We start from the raw sequence: 17,142 nt of genomic DNA, 5'->3' as shown, positions 1-17,142 counted from the left end.
ATTTTTTATCTAAAACCTATAAAGTTATGTAGTTGAAAATTTCATTCATCCCAGAGGTACAGGAAAACACTGATAAAAACTGACCAAACAAAACACATTTAGTGTTTTAGGACATATGTATGATTAAAGAAATACTCTTTTTTTTCTAAAATAGAGTTATACCAGAACAAAAACATGAAATGTTTATATTTCTCTTGAAGTCTGAGTATTCTCTCAATGCTGTGACATTTTGTAATCATAATGTTCCTTTATTTAATATGCAACTCATTATTTTAGAGAGAACATCTTTTTTTTTCTATCATTTATGTACATGCATTTACTTTAATTCCTGAAGACCTTGTGATTAATTGCTTTATGTGCAAAGCCTTGAATAAAATAAACTGAATGTTGAAAGTATTTGTCTTTATTGAGTTGATATTGTTTAATATATCCAAAGTATTTATTGGATGGGATGGCTTAATTTCTGTCATTCTACATTTCTTTATCAGTTGACATACCATTCAGAACCTATACGGTGTAAATAAATTGCTCTTCCTGTCTCGGTCAACTAAAATTGAATTAGATAAAATGAGCTGTAGGCAAAAAGTGTATCTATCTTATGGTTATCAAAATCTGTATTATGTTGATCAATCAATTATTGTGTTTTTGGTAAAATACCACATAATTAAGTATGCCAAACAAGTTTCCTTTTAAGTTATAACATAGTATACAAGCAGGGGCATCATCTGTGTCACATGGACTGGAACATTCTCTATTTATTTTAATATGTGGTTCCTATATTGTCATTTTAAAAAAGTGGAGAATTTGTAATTGTTTCTTCTAGTGTAATAGGACATGTTACTGCCATTTTGACAGAAGTTTGAGTCATCATAGTATTTAAATAAGGTTATTGTTATTGCTGTTGTCTGCTCTATGGTCGGGTTGTTATCTCTTTAGCACATTCCCCATTTTCATTGTCAAATTTATTAAACCAGTCGTATCATTAATTTTTAGGCACTGCTGACCCTTCTGTAGCACATGAGTTCACTGACAGTTTTTGCTAGGGTCTGTGTTACTCAAACTTTAAATAGGTTTGCTTTGTGGTATTTTGTGGACTTGTTTTCTCTTGAGAATTTCGTCATTTGCCATTGCGTAGTCTGTTTTGCCATGATGTAGTCTGTTTGCCATGGTAAAGACTGTTTGGTCGTCCTTAAGTCTGTTGGGTCATGGTGTATTTTGTCTGATATAGTCTGTTTGTCATGGTGTAGTCTGTTTGGCAGTGGTGTAGTCTGTTTTTGTCATGGTGTAGTCTGTTTAACCGTGCTGAAGTCTGTTTGTCCATGGTGTAGTCTGTTTTTGTCATTGTGTAGTCTATTTGGCTATGGTAAAGTTTGGTTGGCAATGCTGTAGTCGGTCATGGTGTAGTCTGAATGATTATTGTGTAGTCTGTTTGGCCATGGTATAATCTTGTTAGCCGTGCTGCAGTCTGTTTAGTCATGGTGTAGTCTGTTTGTCCATGGTGTAGTTTTTTTTTTCGTTGTGTAGTCTGGTTGGAAATGCTGTAGTCTATTTGGCCATGGTGTAATCTTGTTGGCCGTGCTGTAGTCTGTTTGGTCATGGTGTAGTCTGTTTGGCAATGGTGTAGTCTGTTTGGCCATGGTGTAGTCTGTTTGGTCATGTTGTAGTCTGTTTGGCCATGGTGTAGTCTGTTTGGTAATGGTGTAGTCTGTTTAACTGTGCTGCAGTCTGTTTGGCCATGGTGTAGTCTGGTTGGCCGTGCTGTAGTCTATTTAACCGTGATGCAGTTTGTTTGGCCATGGTGCAGTCTGTGTTTGTCATTGTGTAGTCTGTTTGGCTATGGTGTATATATATATAGGAAGATGTGGTGTGAGTGCCAATGAGACAACTCTCCGGCCAAGGTGTATATATATATAGGAAGAGGTGGTGTGAGTGCCAATGAGACAACTCTCCGGCCAAATAACAATCTATAAAAGTAAACCATTATAGGTCAATGCACGTCCTTCAACACGGGGCATTGGCTTACACCGAACAATAAGCTATAAAGAGCCCCAAAATTACTAGTGTAAAACCATTCAAACGGGAAAACCAACGGTCTAATCTATATTAAAAACGAGAAACACGTATAAATTACACAAACAAACGACTATTGTACATCAGATTCCTGACTTATGACAGGTGCAAACATTTGCAGCGGGATTAAACATTTTAATGGTACCAAACCTTCTCACTTTTTCTGAAACAATAGTCTGTAAGCCAAGGTGTAGTCTGGTTGGCCTTGCTGTAGTCTGTTTGGTCATGGTGTAGTCTAAATGATTATTGTGTAGTCTGTTTGGCTGTGGTGTAGTCTATTCAACCATGCTTTAGTCTGTTTGGTCTTGGTGTAGTCTATTTAACCGTGCTGCTGTCTGTTTGGCCATGGTGTAATCTGTTTATGTCATGGTATAGTCTGTTTGGTCGTGATGTAGTGTGTTTGCCATGTTATAGTCTGTTTGGACGTGCTTTAGGTTGCTTGGTCATAGTGTTGTCTGTTTAACCGTGCCGCAGTCTGTTTGGTCATGGTGCAGTCTGTTTGGCCATGGTGTAGTCTATTTGGACATGGTGTAGTCTGTTTGGACATGGTGTAGTCTGTTTGGCCATGGTGTAGTCTGTTTGGCCATGGTGTAGTCTTTTTCGTCATGATTTAGTCTGTTTAGTCATGTTGTATAAAAAAGAAGATGTGGTATGATTGCCAATGAGACAACTATCCACAAAAGATTGCCAATGAGACAACTATCCACAAAAGACCAAAATGACACAGACTTAACAAATATAGGTCACCGTACGGCCTTCAACAATGAACAAAGCCCATACCGCATAGTCAGCTATAATAGGCCCCGATAAGACAATGTAAAACAATTCAAACGAGAAAACTTACGGCCTTATTTATGTAAAAAAAATGAACGAAAAACAAATATGTAACACATAAACAAGCGACAACCACTGAATTACAGGCTCCTGACTTAGGACAGGCACATACATAAATAATGTGCCGGGTTAAACATGTTAGCGGGATCCCAACCCTCCCCCTAACCTGGGACAGTGGTATAACAGTACAACATAAGAACGAACTATAAAAATCAGTTGAAAAAGGCTTAACTCATCAGATGGACAAAAATACAAGTTGTACTCTCTTTGCCAGGATGTAGTCTGTTTGACCTTGGTGTAGTGTGTTTGACCGTGGTGTAATCTGTTTGACCATGGTGTAGTCTGTTTGATCATGATGTAGTCTGTATGTAGTATGTTTGGCCATGAAGTAGTCTGATGCCCATGATGTTGTATAATTGGTCATGGTTTATTCTGTTTGGCCGTGGTGTTGTATGTTTGGCCATGCTGTAGTCTGTTAGGCCGTGGTGTAGTATTTTAGGCCATGATTGTTATCTGTTTGTTCATGTAGTGGTCTGGTTGGTCGTGGTGTAGTCTGGTTAGTCGTGGTGTAGTCCGGTTGGCCGTGGTGTAGTCTGTTTGGTCATGATGTAGTCTGTTTTTTGGGCAGTGGTGTTATCTGTTTGACCTGATCTAGTTTGTTTGGCAATGGTGTAGTCCAATAAATCAATCCATCAGTACATGTTCAGTATATGATATGGACAGACAAGCTTCTTTCAAAGCTAAAACTTATTCGTACTACACGTTTCAAGATTAAACTATGGACTTCGTCCTCTTTTTCAGTATAACAAGGAAATGTGGAGCATTATTAGATGAAACTTAATAATCGTCTAGATAATTTCCGGATTATTTCATGAAAAACTCTCGATACATCTAAAATGTGTCCTAAGTTATATTTCTTACTCTTCCGGTATAATCGGATATACTAATTGCAATAAGAAAATTCACTTATTATGGCAGCTTTTATTAACTTTTTGTTTTGGATTTATTATTTATTTTTCACCATGAGAAACACACATGATCGCGAGTTTGATGTGATATGGAATGTGCCTTCAGAGAGATGTTACACTAGGTATGGGGTAGACCTGCCTTTATCAAAGTTTAATATTCGATCGAACAGGAACCAGTCGTTTTCAGGTGATTTAGTAACGCTTTTTCTTGAACCTGCTCCAGGACTATATCCTCAATTTTTACCGAATGGAACGGCACAGTACGGTGGTTTGCCACAGGTAAATATTCTTGACTGAAATGTAAGATTTTTTTTCTTTCTTCTAATCGATTGCAAACCAACATCTTTTAACGAACAAACTAGTGCGTATACCTATTACATGCTAATCTGAGCCAAGGATGTCATAAGTTCCTGGTAGGATGACTAGTCTTCCTTCAGAACTGCTACATTGTCACAAGATCGAATTTAGCACAGAAAAATCCGAACCATAATATTGGACAAAGTAGGGTACCTTTTCTAAGACGTGCATGTAATATTTGCCACTGGATGTTAACTCATCATAACAGTTCCTTTGAAAATGTCAGATCACGACACGTCGACCTGATCAAATTGGTCGTGTAGTTGTAGAAGCGATGCATTACCGTCGGTTTTTAGTGTGGGTCATGATACTCGGTTGTTAGTATGTAGTGCTTTTTTGGACTTGTTAGTTTTCCGGTAGTTTCTGTCGAGCCTGCGACTTCAGTTGCAGAAAGCTCGACATAGGAATAGTGATCCGGCGGCGGAGGCGTTAGCTAACTTCTAAAAAGCTTTATATTTTAGAAGGTGAAAGACCTAGATGCTTCATACTTTGTATATGGATGCCTCATGTTACGAAGATTCCGTCAGTCACATGTCCAATGTCCTTGACCTCGTTTTCGTGGTTCAGTGACTACTTGAAAAAAAAAGTTTAGATTTTTTTTTATGTTAAATTCTCTCTTATCATAAGTAATAGGATAACTATATTTGGTATGTGCGTACCTTGCAAGGTCATCATGCCCGTAATACAGTTTTCACTTTACCTCGACCTCATTTCATGGATCAGTGAACAAGGTTAAGTTTTGGTGGTCAAGTCCATATCTCATATATTATATCAGCAATAGGTCTAGTATATTCGGTGTATGGAAGGACTGTAAGGTGTACATGTCCAACTGGCAGGTGTTATCTGACCTTGACCTCATTTTCATGGTTCAGTGGTTATAGTTAAGTTTTTGTGTTTTGGTCAGTTTTTCTTATACTGTATGCAATAGGTCTACTATGTTTGGTGTATGTAATGATTGTAAGATGTACATCTCTAGCTGGTAGGTGCCATCTGACCTTGACCTCATTTTCATGGTTCAGTGGTCAAAGTTAAATTTTTGAGTTTTGGTCCTTTTTTTTTACATGTAATATTATATGCAATAGGTCAACTATATTTGTGTATGGAAATATGTAATGATCAGTGGCGGATGCAGGAATTTTCGAAAGGGGGGGTGCTAGCCCAGGGCAAAGGGGGGGTGCAGGGGGGGGGGGGGTGCAAACATATGTCCCGATTCAAATGCATTGATCGGCCAAAATAAAGGGGGGGTGCGGACCCCCGGAACCCCCCCCCCCCCTCTGGATCCGCCACTGATGATCTATATGTCAGTCATGCAGGCTTTATTTAACCTTGACCTCTTTTTCAAGGTTCATTGCTCAGTGTTACGTTTTTGTGTTTTTTTGTGTTTTTTTCTTCTTAAACTACATGTATAAGTAATAGGTCAACTATATTTGTTGTATGGAAGAATTGTTAGCTGTACAGCCTGCTTAGCATGGTTCACTGATCTGACCTTGACCTCATTTTCATGGTTCATTGGTCAATGTTTAGTTTTCTAGGTTAATGTTAAGTTTATGTGACAGTTGTAAAAAAGCTTCATATTTAGGACTATCAACATAATATCAATGATTAGTACAGAAGGCGAGACATTTCAGTGTGTGCACTCTTGTTTAGTTTTGATATGGCGTTCTCAGTTTCTTTTCCCCTTTAGAGTATGATTTGTGATTGCTCCTTCCCGTTGGTATCTTCTGTCTCTTCATTAAAACATTTTCCATCATTTATTTATGAATGTATACTTCTGGACAGTATTTAATGGTCGTTAGCCCTAAATTTATATATTTCCTTTTTTAAAGCTGGTTAATCATACCAAACACTTGATGAAAACAAAGCTGGATGTCATAAACAAAATCACAGATAGCTCGTTTGGCGGGTTTGCTGTTATCGATTGGGAAGGTTGGGTTCCTATTTTTGATCGCAACAAATACAGTTATACTCGAACGATCTACATTAACAAATCTGAGGCACTGGTTGCCAAACTTCACCCTGAATGGAACCCATCAAGAGTAAAAGATGAAGCAAGAATTCAGTTTGAAACCAGTGCAAGGTATCATTTAATAGAAGCTTTTTATATTGTATTTGTATTGCCGTTATTTTTCTCGTTTCTATTGTTTCACATTTTCATCGCTGACTATACGTTGAAGGTTTTGTTAATTTTTAGCTCACCTGGTCCAAAGGGTCAAATGAGCTTTTCTTATCACTTTGTCGTCGTCCGTCGTCGTCAACTTTTACAAAAATCTTCTCCTCTGAAACTACTGGGCCAAATTAAACCAAACTTGGCCACATTCATCATTGGGGTATCTTGTTTAAAAAATATGTCCGGTGACCCGGCCAACCAACCAAGATGGCCGCCATGGCTAAAAATAGAACATAGGGGTAAAATGTAGATTTTGGCTTATACCTCCGACATGGGGTAAAATTGTTTATCAAGTGAAGATCTATCTGCCCTGAAATTTTCAGATGAATTGGACAAGATTATTATAGATAGAGATAAGCTGTAAACAGCAATATAATGTTCACCAAAGTAATATCTACAAATAAGTCAAGTGACCAAAATAGTCCCCTTCAGGAGTTATTGCCATTTATAGTCAATTTTACCATTTTTTCTTCCATTTTTGTAATCTTTTACAAAAATATTCTCCTCTGAAACTACTAAGACAAAATGTAACCAAACTTGTCCACAATCATCATTAGAGTATCTAGTTTAAAAAATGTACCCGATGATCCTGCCCGCGAACGAAGATGGCAGACATGGCTAAATAGTACATAGGGTAAAATGCAGTTTTTGTTTTATATCTTTGTAACTGAAGCATTTAGAGCAAAACTGACTGGTGGCAAAAATGTTCATCAGATTTAGATATATCTGCCCTGAAATTTTCAGACAAATCCGACAACCAGTTGTTGGGTTGCTGCCCCTGAGTTAGTAATTTTATGGAAATTTTGCAGTTTTTGGCTATTATCTTGGATATTATTATAGTATCTAATGATATCTTATACTATAAATTATGATTTTTTAACCTTATTTTACATGATTTCTAAAGCATTAGTAAATACAGGTGAGCGACACGGGCTCTTTAGAGCCTCTAGTTAAAGTCCGCGAACGGTGATTTATGATTTTTGCTTACATCCACGCCACTCGTCTAAACATCAATCCAACAATGTTAGATCTGTTAATTTGCTTTCGCAAATTTATATATACTGATTTCTGATGGCTCGACAATTTCTTCTTGAATATTCGTTATCTGAATCACTGATATATCATATCGTTTTTCATCAATATGTAAATTAAAGAGAATCGGAATTACCAAAGAATTATTCAAATTCATTAGTCAATGAGAAACGTACAACACCACGACAAAAATAAACCATAAAACAATGGCAGTATATACAAAACACAACATAAAAAATATCAGGTGCGTATGAAGGGTAGCAGATCCTGCTCCGATGTGGTATCCTTCAACAAACAATTGGAAATTAAAAAAGAGGACAATCAAAGAGCAGTCATCAATACTAAATTCATTATATATGATACAGCGTGAAGGCGAAATAAGAGATACAATTACAAACGAACGTAAAACAAATTACTCGTATCCCTGTGGGTACAGGCATTCGTTTTTTTGTCGTTGTTGTGTATGTTAATTTGGTGTACTGCACATAATTTAACTGTTTTATTCAATTTAGAAAGTTAATGCTGGAAACATTAGAATATGCTACACAACTGAGACCAACAGGACACTGGGGATTTTATGGATTCCCAAGATGTTACAATTACAAGAAAGGACAGAAACGCTGCCCAACGAACGATATGGAATACAATAACGAGTATTTATCAATTTTCGACACAAATTCATCAATTTATTTCAACACTTGGACATTTCATAATTTACTGATATTTGATTGTATATGTGTATTAACAAAATAATCAACTAAATTGAAAGTAAAACGGTAGCCTTTGTTTGGGGTCAATACGTGGTTATATCGACCAAGAGAAGCATATATATCGACCCGGACTTTGTCCTCAGTCGATATGCATCTCTTGGGTCGAAGAAGAAATTAGACCAAGTTAAGGTGTGGGTGGCTTCGGGTAAATCTTATATGGAGGTCTGCTTAGTGATTTTCCTCCATGTTTTTGGTGCATAAAGTAAATTATTCTCGTTCAATAATTTTTTACGTCAAGATAAAGAAAGTTAAAGCCTTCAAGACAACGACATACCAGCAAGGGGACCTAACTTCTTTGATTCTCAAAATATTTTCTAGTCGTGTTTTTTTTTTTTTTTTATCTTTCATAATTTCCTACCTTCAAGAAACGGTTACTGTTAGAAAAATACTAAAAGACCATATAGGAAACAAAGAAAAACACAATTTTTGCCTTCAATAAGATACTATCAAGTTGGCTTACAGAGCAATGACCTAAAATGACTTGCGTTTTACTAGTACTAAACAGTACAATTTTGATATATTTTCCAGATTGTGTTGGCTATTTGCAAGAAGTTCTGCGATATTTCCTTCGATTTACTTGCCAGAAAAGTTTGGAACAGACAAAGACAAGCGTATTAGAGTTTCCGGAATCATCGCAGAAGCCAAGAGAATGAAAACGAAATGTTCAAAAACATCAACTCCAGTACTAGCCTACTCTCGCTATCGATATCGGGATACTGAACATTTTTATTCACAGGTAAAAGTATACTTAATTTTATCCTTATTTTGTTCATTTTTCCTTTGATAATTTTTTGTGATAATTTTTTATATCATGCTACTCGCTTGAGATGGAAAATTATCGCTAGAAACTACGGAGGCACATGGCGTTGCTAATGAAATTGACAACGTCGTCATAGGTAAAATAGCGATAAACATATTCTTATCCACAGTTATTATATATATAGTTGAATAAAACTGATAAGAAGATTAACAGTGACCCTTTTGCTGACAGGATTCGCGTGATCCATCGTGACATGAGATGAATATTGCTTGTAACTATTTGTATTCTTTTTTTTTTATCTTGCAGGCAGACCTAAAGAATACCATTCAGCAAAGTTACGACACTGGTTTGGATGGTGTTATATTGTGGGACACTTCGAATAATTTTGCTGATAAATCTGCGTGTATCAATCTGAAATCATACTTGTTAAATGTTCTTGGACCTTTTGTTAATAACTTGACAAGAACGTAAAATTAAAACGACAGTTCTTTGACATGGACGATGGAGAGAGGGGAGGATAATTTAGAAAATAAATGACCGGTCATTTCAACTGACAGAAAGACTGATAATCTTTCTAATGTAAAGGCAGCTTGAAAATGAATATTTTGACCCACAAAATGTTGGAAAGATAGTTGTTCATAAAGAATAAAAGTATATACATTTATCTAGCAATTATATATATAAAAAAAAACCACCTGTTCCTTGATCTGGTACAAAGCTAATGTTCGTGGGAAAATATATAGTCTTGCTCTCATCCAGAATGTCAAACAGTCGTTCTCTCGATCAAGTCCAAATAAAATCACATATCTTCCATAAAACTTCATAATATCGGTCTCCAAAACATAAAGATACAGAATATAAAATAAAAACAGGAATATGGGGCTGGGTTAAAAAAATATGTTCGTACGTCAATAAAATGAATATATTGACCAACAAAATGTTGGAAAGATAGTTGTGCATGAAAAAAAAAGTTTATACATTGATCATCAGTTATATGTAAAAATAAAAACGTTTCTCAAATTGATTAAAAACTAATGATCGTGTAAATATATATACTCTTGCACACATCCAGAATGTCAAACAGTTGTCCTCTCGATCAAGTTAAACAAATATCAGTATAAACCGCTAATAGTGTTTTGTTAAATTGTGTATCATTGTCATTTTGCTAAGTTTCTGTTGTTATCTATTCTGACATTGGACTCGAAATTCTTTTAAACTGAGTTCTACAGTGCGTATTGCTATGTGTTTATTTATTCTGCATTGTCTAGACGTATAGGGGGAGGGTTGAGATCTGAGGCCCCTCATGGGGGGGGGGGGGGTCCTAGTAATCACATAATCACCATTTTTTGCCAATATAATCACATAATCATTAAATATTTGCTTATCTTTAGTAATCAAATAATCATAAACTAAAAATACAGTCCTAGGTAATCAAATAATCATGAAATATTTGGCTTAATAATCAAATAATCATTAAAAAAAAACGGCCAAGTAATCACATAATCAAAAACCCCATGAGGGCCCTCAGATCTCACAAAACATGTTTATCACCGCCGCATTGTTTGCGCCTGTCCAAAGTCAGGAGCCTCTCGCCTTTGTTAGTATTGTATGTATTTAATTTTAGTTTCATTTATATGTTTTGGAGTATAGTATGATCATAGTATGACGTCCATTTTCACTGAACCAGACGTAGTACACAATTTTATTTAGGGCCACGTTCGGGTGCGTGGAAGACCCACTGGTGCATGGACTTCGGCTGTTGTCTGCTCTTTATTCGGGTTTTTGAATTTTAAAATCTCATATCTTCCACAAAACTATGCTTACTATCGGTCAAATCGTGAAGTCGCATGCACCAGTGGGTCTTCCACGCAGCGAGAAAATCCCGCCCCCGAACGGGGTCCTATATAAATTGTGTACTATGTCTGGTTCAGTGAAAGTGGACGTCATACTATACTCCAAAACATATAAATGAAACTAAAATTAAAGTACATACAATACTAACAAAGGCCAGAGGCTCATGACTTTGGACAGGCGCAAAAAATGCGTCGGCGGTGATAAACATGTTTTGTAAGATCTCAACCCCGGAGGCTCCCCCTATACGTACAATCATGCGGTCAGATCTGATATAAAAAAAAGATATTTGGAATGTACGAAAACTGCACTTACGTAACCCAACGGCAAAGCGACAAAATGATATTTAGAGGACAACACTGCAATTCTCAACAAAAGCTAGCTAGACAAGTGTCTGTGTAATAGGTTAAGCTCTTAAAAAACGGAATCTATAAAGAGCTTGAAAATTAATAAGAAACCGTTTAAGAAAAGCTATCAACACTTACTTCTCCAAAAAATAAAGATATACAACGTAATATAAAAAAACATGAAAATGCGGCGGGGTTAAAAGATATGTTCGTACGTCAATCTTTCTCTTGTAAACCTCTACCAGTAAACTATAACAAATTACAAACAAAATAGTATGCATGTTTTGTTGTCACATCAGTGTTTCAGGTTAGTATACGAGGAAGGGATATATCATTCACTGGTTGTCGTTAGATTAGTCTATCATTCACTGGTTGTCGTTAGATTAAGCAATAACTTTAAAATCTGCTTTGTATGTGTAACTATGTGTATAATGAATTTTATCCAGTATCATTTATAGATATAGAGTTATCTCTCTTTATCCATCATTCTACATAATTGACTAGACTAGACTGGACTAGACTAGACTAGAAAAGACTAGACCAGAATAGAAAAGAATAGTTTTATTCACAAATGTAACATGTGTAATGAAAAAAAAACAACCCAGGATTAACAAACAAAACAAAATACTGAATAGCAATTAATAACTAGTGACTTTCTTTTATGCGTGTTTTACATTGGCATTTCGCCTCTAAAAAGAAAATGAATTTACCAATATACATTTAGATAAATGTTTATCGGATTTTATTCAGAGAGTGCCTGTGTTTTACTGTGCTGTTATCCGAGTGATTATGTTTAATGTTCGAAAACTTCATATTTTACAATTTGTTTCATTTTTGGTATTTTTGTATATCGTCCATTTAAATTTCTACTCTCCCTTTTCGTCCCTATTGTTTGTGCTTTACACATTAGAATTTATACACATCCTATGTGGTGTTAAATCATATGGTCCCCTTTTTAATTACTGATGTTGCTAAAATATTCAGAATTATAGGAGATGCTGAGAGCGACATGTCGCCCTGGTATCATAGACGAGAAATTTGTAGTCAAATATGAATCTTTAAGGAAAATCTAGATCCCCATACTTTGAGTGTCATAATAAACGGGAAATTTGGAATTCCTACAAAATGAATTATAGGAAAATCGCTACCCATAGTTTGAGACTAATTAGCATTTCGGCAAGAGCTAACAACAATTAAGCAATTAAAGGATTAACAAATAACAGATGCCAAATAAAAATAACAATAGATTAAAAGAGTAACAAGTGCCATGCAGCTAATATATTTTAAAATCATTGTAAAAACTTTCAAGACTGGCATATATATATGTCTCTGCCAGGGGCTCTGGTCAAATATAATAGAGAATACATCATCAAATAAATAAGTTATTTAAATCCAGTCCTTTGTGATCCTTTGTGATGCCGCGGATAATTCATCCATGTAAAACTCTTATGTCTAAATTTAATAACATTAAGCTGAATATATACCAATTATGAAAATAGAGAATTACATTGAAATAATTTAGTGTTGATAAAAAGGCGAGTTCCCTTTCGTACGTCATACGAACACTGATCCAGTCATAATATTATATTGCAAAATAACCTTAGTTAGAACAAGGAATTGTATATTTAAAAAGTTCATATATACAATATCCTTTGATAAGAAAAAGCTGGAATGACAGATGTCTTCCATCAAGAAAATTTGTAGATCTAGAGATGTTTTAAAAAGTAAGCAAAACTTATGTGACATATAAAAAATGTAAGATGGGTATTGCATCTATGACAGAAGTCGATTGCACAATGTATAGGCCTACACTATATTGATTAATATGATAAGATTTAAAAATAAAAGCAATGATGATCAATGATTACAGCTTGGGTTTTATGTGAAAAACTTAATGCGGGAAAATTGGTAATAACATAAAGGCAGGTTTAAAAAACGATATACATTTATATATTATAAATACTGCATGACTATCCCTGCTGATATTTTCCCTTTGCATTCAGTCAGTTTTTACGGAAATATTTGATTGTACAAATATTAACGTGATGTTGTGGAAAAAATGTTTATTTGTTCATATTGGTCCCTGCATGATTTATCACATTAATTATTAGTCTCAACACCCACATACAAATATATCCCAATTGTGCCTCGGAAAATAACCAGATAAAACCAGTCATAGCGACAAACGTAGTCCAGACGATGATTACGTAAGGGAAAAATACAACTGACATATACCTCCGCGTAATGTTTACAGATTTTCTGTTGTTTTTCAATTTTCTAATTGGTAAATGCATTTAAAAAGCTTTTTTGACTTCAAAATAAATTTGTTGTTTTCTAGAATATTCCAAAAAGCTGTATATTATGTTATAAAATCTGTTTCTGATTGAAAAACTACTGAACTATTTTGGTAAACACGTCGCGCAGGAATAAATTTGTGTTGAGGTATAAATACCAAATGTCGTGATAAATAGTATTTACGCAGCAAAGACGAACGAGAATGGTTGAGAAACGCTTAGCAGAATTTTTCAAGTTCAAGTTGATAACATGGACAGGCAAGAACATCACATAAGTAAATATTTGCTTTGTATGTTGTTCTGCATGGCTTTTATCTAATATTTATATTATTTAGTCTTCAGAATACGTGGCTCGTTGAAAAAGGGGGGATTACTAAAATTATAATGCCACATATCTTTCTTTATATATTTGGGCGGGCAAATATATCTTCTGCATACGATTTTTTATTGTGAAGTTATGGGTTTAGCCTATTCTGAGTATCTTTGGTTTCTTTTCACTCCTATCTGTAAGGTGGGATACGTTTTAGGACTTCCATATGGGCTTTATGATCATTGATGATAAAATTTTGCTCCAAACAGACTTGGTTGGCTTGAAATATATTTTGAGAAAATTGTTCAATTAATTGTTATTTTATTATAATGTCGCCATATTGTAGATTGAAATCTGTATTCATTTATACTGATTTCGTAAAAAAAATTGAATATTGATTGAAAATGATTTATAGTTCCATGACAAAGGGTCATATAGCGCTTCAGTAATGGGGGTACCTTCATGACAAACAACGTTAAAAGTTCTTGCGAAATGTTAATGGTAATTTTTGGTACATGGTGGTAAAATGTATATTCTCTTTTCGACGATAAAAACATCAAATTATTTAGATGACTAGTTTTAAAAAAAAAATTAATGTTCATTTCTTAAGACCTCTGACAAATAACGATAATGATATTTTGACGATTTACAGTATAATTATAACAAATTTGACGCCAACGGTAGCAAGATGACTGTTTGACTCCTGACATTAAAGGGCATTATTACCCCAAGTAAAGTTGGACCACAAAGAAATGATACACTTCGGTGTGCCAACACAAAACTATCATCAACTCCAACATTCTAGCCATGAACAGTTAAATCACCAAACTTTGCCCTCAATTAAGGCCCTTTGTTTTGAAAAACCATAACCAATGATTTATATTAGTATTGTGGCAAATCAAATTTTATGTAACATATACATTGTACATAAAATTTGATTTCATTTAGTTTCTTTCGCTGTTTGATTATGTATATACTATCTTCAACTTTTTATTCTAATCCAGTCGTAGCATAGAAGATAGTTTAAGCCTTGTCTGTCTATACATATGGGTGCAATCAACAGTTTTTTACGTGACGTCATTCTGTAACAGGGCATGTAATAGTGGACCCATCATGCAGAAGTCAGATATTCATAGTTATATAGATATCTATACATCAATGGAAAGATAATTCTATGAACTTTCTGAATAAATTAAAAAAAATCCAACATCTCTTGTTTAAACATGCAAATTGGTACAAGTTATCAGCTGGAAATTAGGCATTTTCCCCCTAAAAAACCTTAAAAACAGACCACCTTTGGACACACGGATCAGTAACCTGTGCATATATTTGAGATTTCTTATAATATGCATTTCGAAGAGCTTATCCGGCTGATTTAAGAAAATGTAGTTTCAGCCTACGTTCGCCTGCTCCGAAAGGAGCTATCTTACCTGACAAATCTAAGTGCTTTTTGCAACAGGTGAAAATCAGCTGTTTATGGAGTTGCCTCCCATATAGTAGGAAGTCACAAAAACATTTTTTTTTTTTTAAATCTTGACAAAAGTGGCATTTTAATTGAACTTCAATATATGTTTTTCACATTGAACATAAAAAACAATCAACTTTTTCATTTAGTGGTATATAAATAGCAGGGAATTCCATCAGTATGTAAATCTCACTGGGGAAATACCCCTAGTTTTTAGTACGAAACTGTTTATAGCACCCTATGTCCCAAAATTGGTACATGTAACAGTTTGCCTCAACAAAATGTTATGAAACTTGTGCTCAATGCTTATTACCACAAAATTCTGATCAAGTTTGAATATTGGTGGTGTCACATGTACATTCCAGTCTGAGTTGTTCCCCTTTACAGATGTAAAATTTGCTGAATTAATTCTTTCTTAACCTTCAAATAACTACTGGTTAAATTTAAAATAATAAAAAAAATCATCAATCATGAACTATATTTGTTCTTGGTTACTGATGTTCTAATATATACAATATTATGATATAATGTTGGCCATATATATTCGCATTCAAAGACAAAGGGAAATAATTAAAATTGTCTATTTAAAATCTGAATCGCTATAACAATCGGTTAGTGCAGGGCAGTATAAAATTCAACGGAAAAGGGTCCTCTTGCCATATTTTTGTCAAAATTCATAATTTCATCAGCATTGACATGATTTGTTTTAAATTAACTGCTCAGTGTAAAGTCAAACGTTGACTCAAAAAAAAAAGAGATTATAAGTTTTGATCTTAGGACACTGCAATTTTCACATACAAATCTTTGCACTTGCATTGCTAGCTCTGCCTCTGGGGAAATTTTTTTATAAGCAATTTGTTGATTTTAGATTGTATATGGTATACAGTACTTGCGACATGAAAGAAATGATGAATATTTATTCAGATGTGATGCACATGGGACAAATCCTGGGTAGAACCTGAAACCCTGAACCATGGATTAGCTTTTTGAAGGTAATTTATCTAACATTAGTTTACTTGCACTGAGAAATTTGCATGCCATACACTTGTTATTACTGACTTACAATGTAGTGTTCTTAAATTCTTTGTTAAAATTTAGGATAAGCTTACAATATGCATCAGGTTTATGAAATCTTCAAATCTTGTTTTTTTTTAAACAAAATCAGATACTTAATAAAAAAACATTGATAAACTCAAGATTTCTCTAATTATAATAATAAATAAATCAGGTTGACTTTTTTATGCTCATGTTCAGTTGATGAAGTTTTGAAAATAAATCTCGTATCCTACCTGTATATCTGCATTGTTGCCAAGGTATTTATTTTGTTTCTTTTCAGGAAATGGTTGTCAATGATGTTGCATATTGTCTTGGGTTTTTGTTGCATGGGGATAGTTGACTTACTGGAAATATGTGGACCCTAGTGATTGTTGTCTGGTGGAAGATAGCCATTGACGTGATAACTAATCTGTTGGTCATTGTGTAGAAGAGGGGCATTGAAGATAAATAAGTGGGCAGTTTTATCATCTTTAAATAGATTTTCAATGCAATAGTTTCAATTTTGCCATAGATAATTGAAAAAGTTTCAGGTTCCAAAGGACAATACCATATACTGGCAGCAAATAATTTTTTCTTGTGCATTATCCCTATATGCATTTAGATCCTTGATGTCTGACGTCCTGCCTTGATGTTTTCTTTTGTCTATTAATTTAGATTTTAAACAACTTATACTTTTTATTCATGGATTTATTATTTGGATTTTGATTGTGCTATCTAGTAAAACATGCAGTGTTGTAGAATTTTTTTCCATTGGGACCAACATCTTAGCATGGGAATGACCACCTACCTTCATTGCAGATATTAGTGGGAATGGAATGCAAAGACTGGAAAAAATATGATATATTAAATAATTTAAAACAA

General features: G+C 34.6%; 1 protein-coding gene and 1 long non-coding RNA gene across 2 annotated transcripts; both read left to right on the top strand.

The window, feature by feature from the left end:
- Nucleotides 1-3,118: 3,118 nt before the first annotated feature.
- Nucleotides 3,119-9,622, top strand: LOC139514164 (hyaluronidase-1-like). The gene is made up of 5 exons (XM_071302955.1): nucleotides 3,119-4,151; nucleotides 6,056-6,306; nucleotides 7,941-8,081; nucleotides 8,727-8,934; nucleotides 9,265-9,622. Exons 1-5 carry the CDS (start codon nucleotides 3,876-3,878, stop codon nucleotides 9,427-9,429), a joined length of 1,041 nt encoding a protein of 346 aa, XP_071159056.1. The 5' UTR covers nucleotides 3,119-3,875; the 3' UTR covers nucleotides 9,430-9,622.
- A 3,977-nt stretch (nucleotides 9,623-13,599) lies between these two features.
- LOC139514165 (uncharacterized) lies at nucleotides 13,600-17,142 on the top strand. The gene is made up of 3 exons (XR_011662576.1): nucleotides 13,600-13,725; nucleotides 16,094-16,217; nucleotides 16,562-17,142. It is a non-coding gene; the product is annotated as an uncharacterized lncRNA (long non-coding RNA).

This window comes from Mytilus edulis, chromosome 3, assembly GCF_963676685.1.
Source record: "Mytilus edulis chromosome 3, xbMytEdul2.2, whole genome shotgun sequence".
NCBI lineage: Eukaryota > Metazoa > Mollusca > Bivalvia > Mytilida > Mytilidae > Mytilus > Mytilus edulis.
This window is presented reverse-complemented; position numbering and strand designations above follow the sequence as displayed.

Bases quoted from the DNA above. Each gene is read 5' to 3' on its own strand.
- LOC139514164 (XM_071302955.1), top strand. From the start codon at position 3,876: ATGGCAGCTTTTATTAACTTTTTGTTTTGGATTTATTATTTATTTTTC. The intron at 4,152-6,055 runs GTAAATATTCTT...CCTTTTTTAAAG, and splicing joins AGTACGGTGGTTTGCCACAG to CTGGTTAATCATACCAAACA. The intron at 6,307-7,940 runs GTATCATTTAAT...TATTCAATTTAG, and splicing joins CAGTTTGAAACCAGTGCAAG to AAAGTTAATGCTGGAAACAT.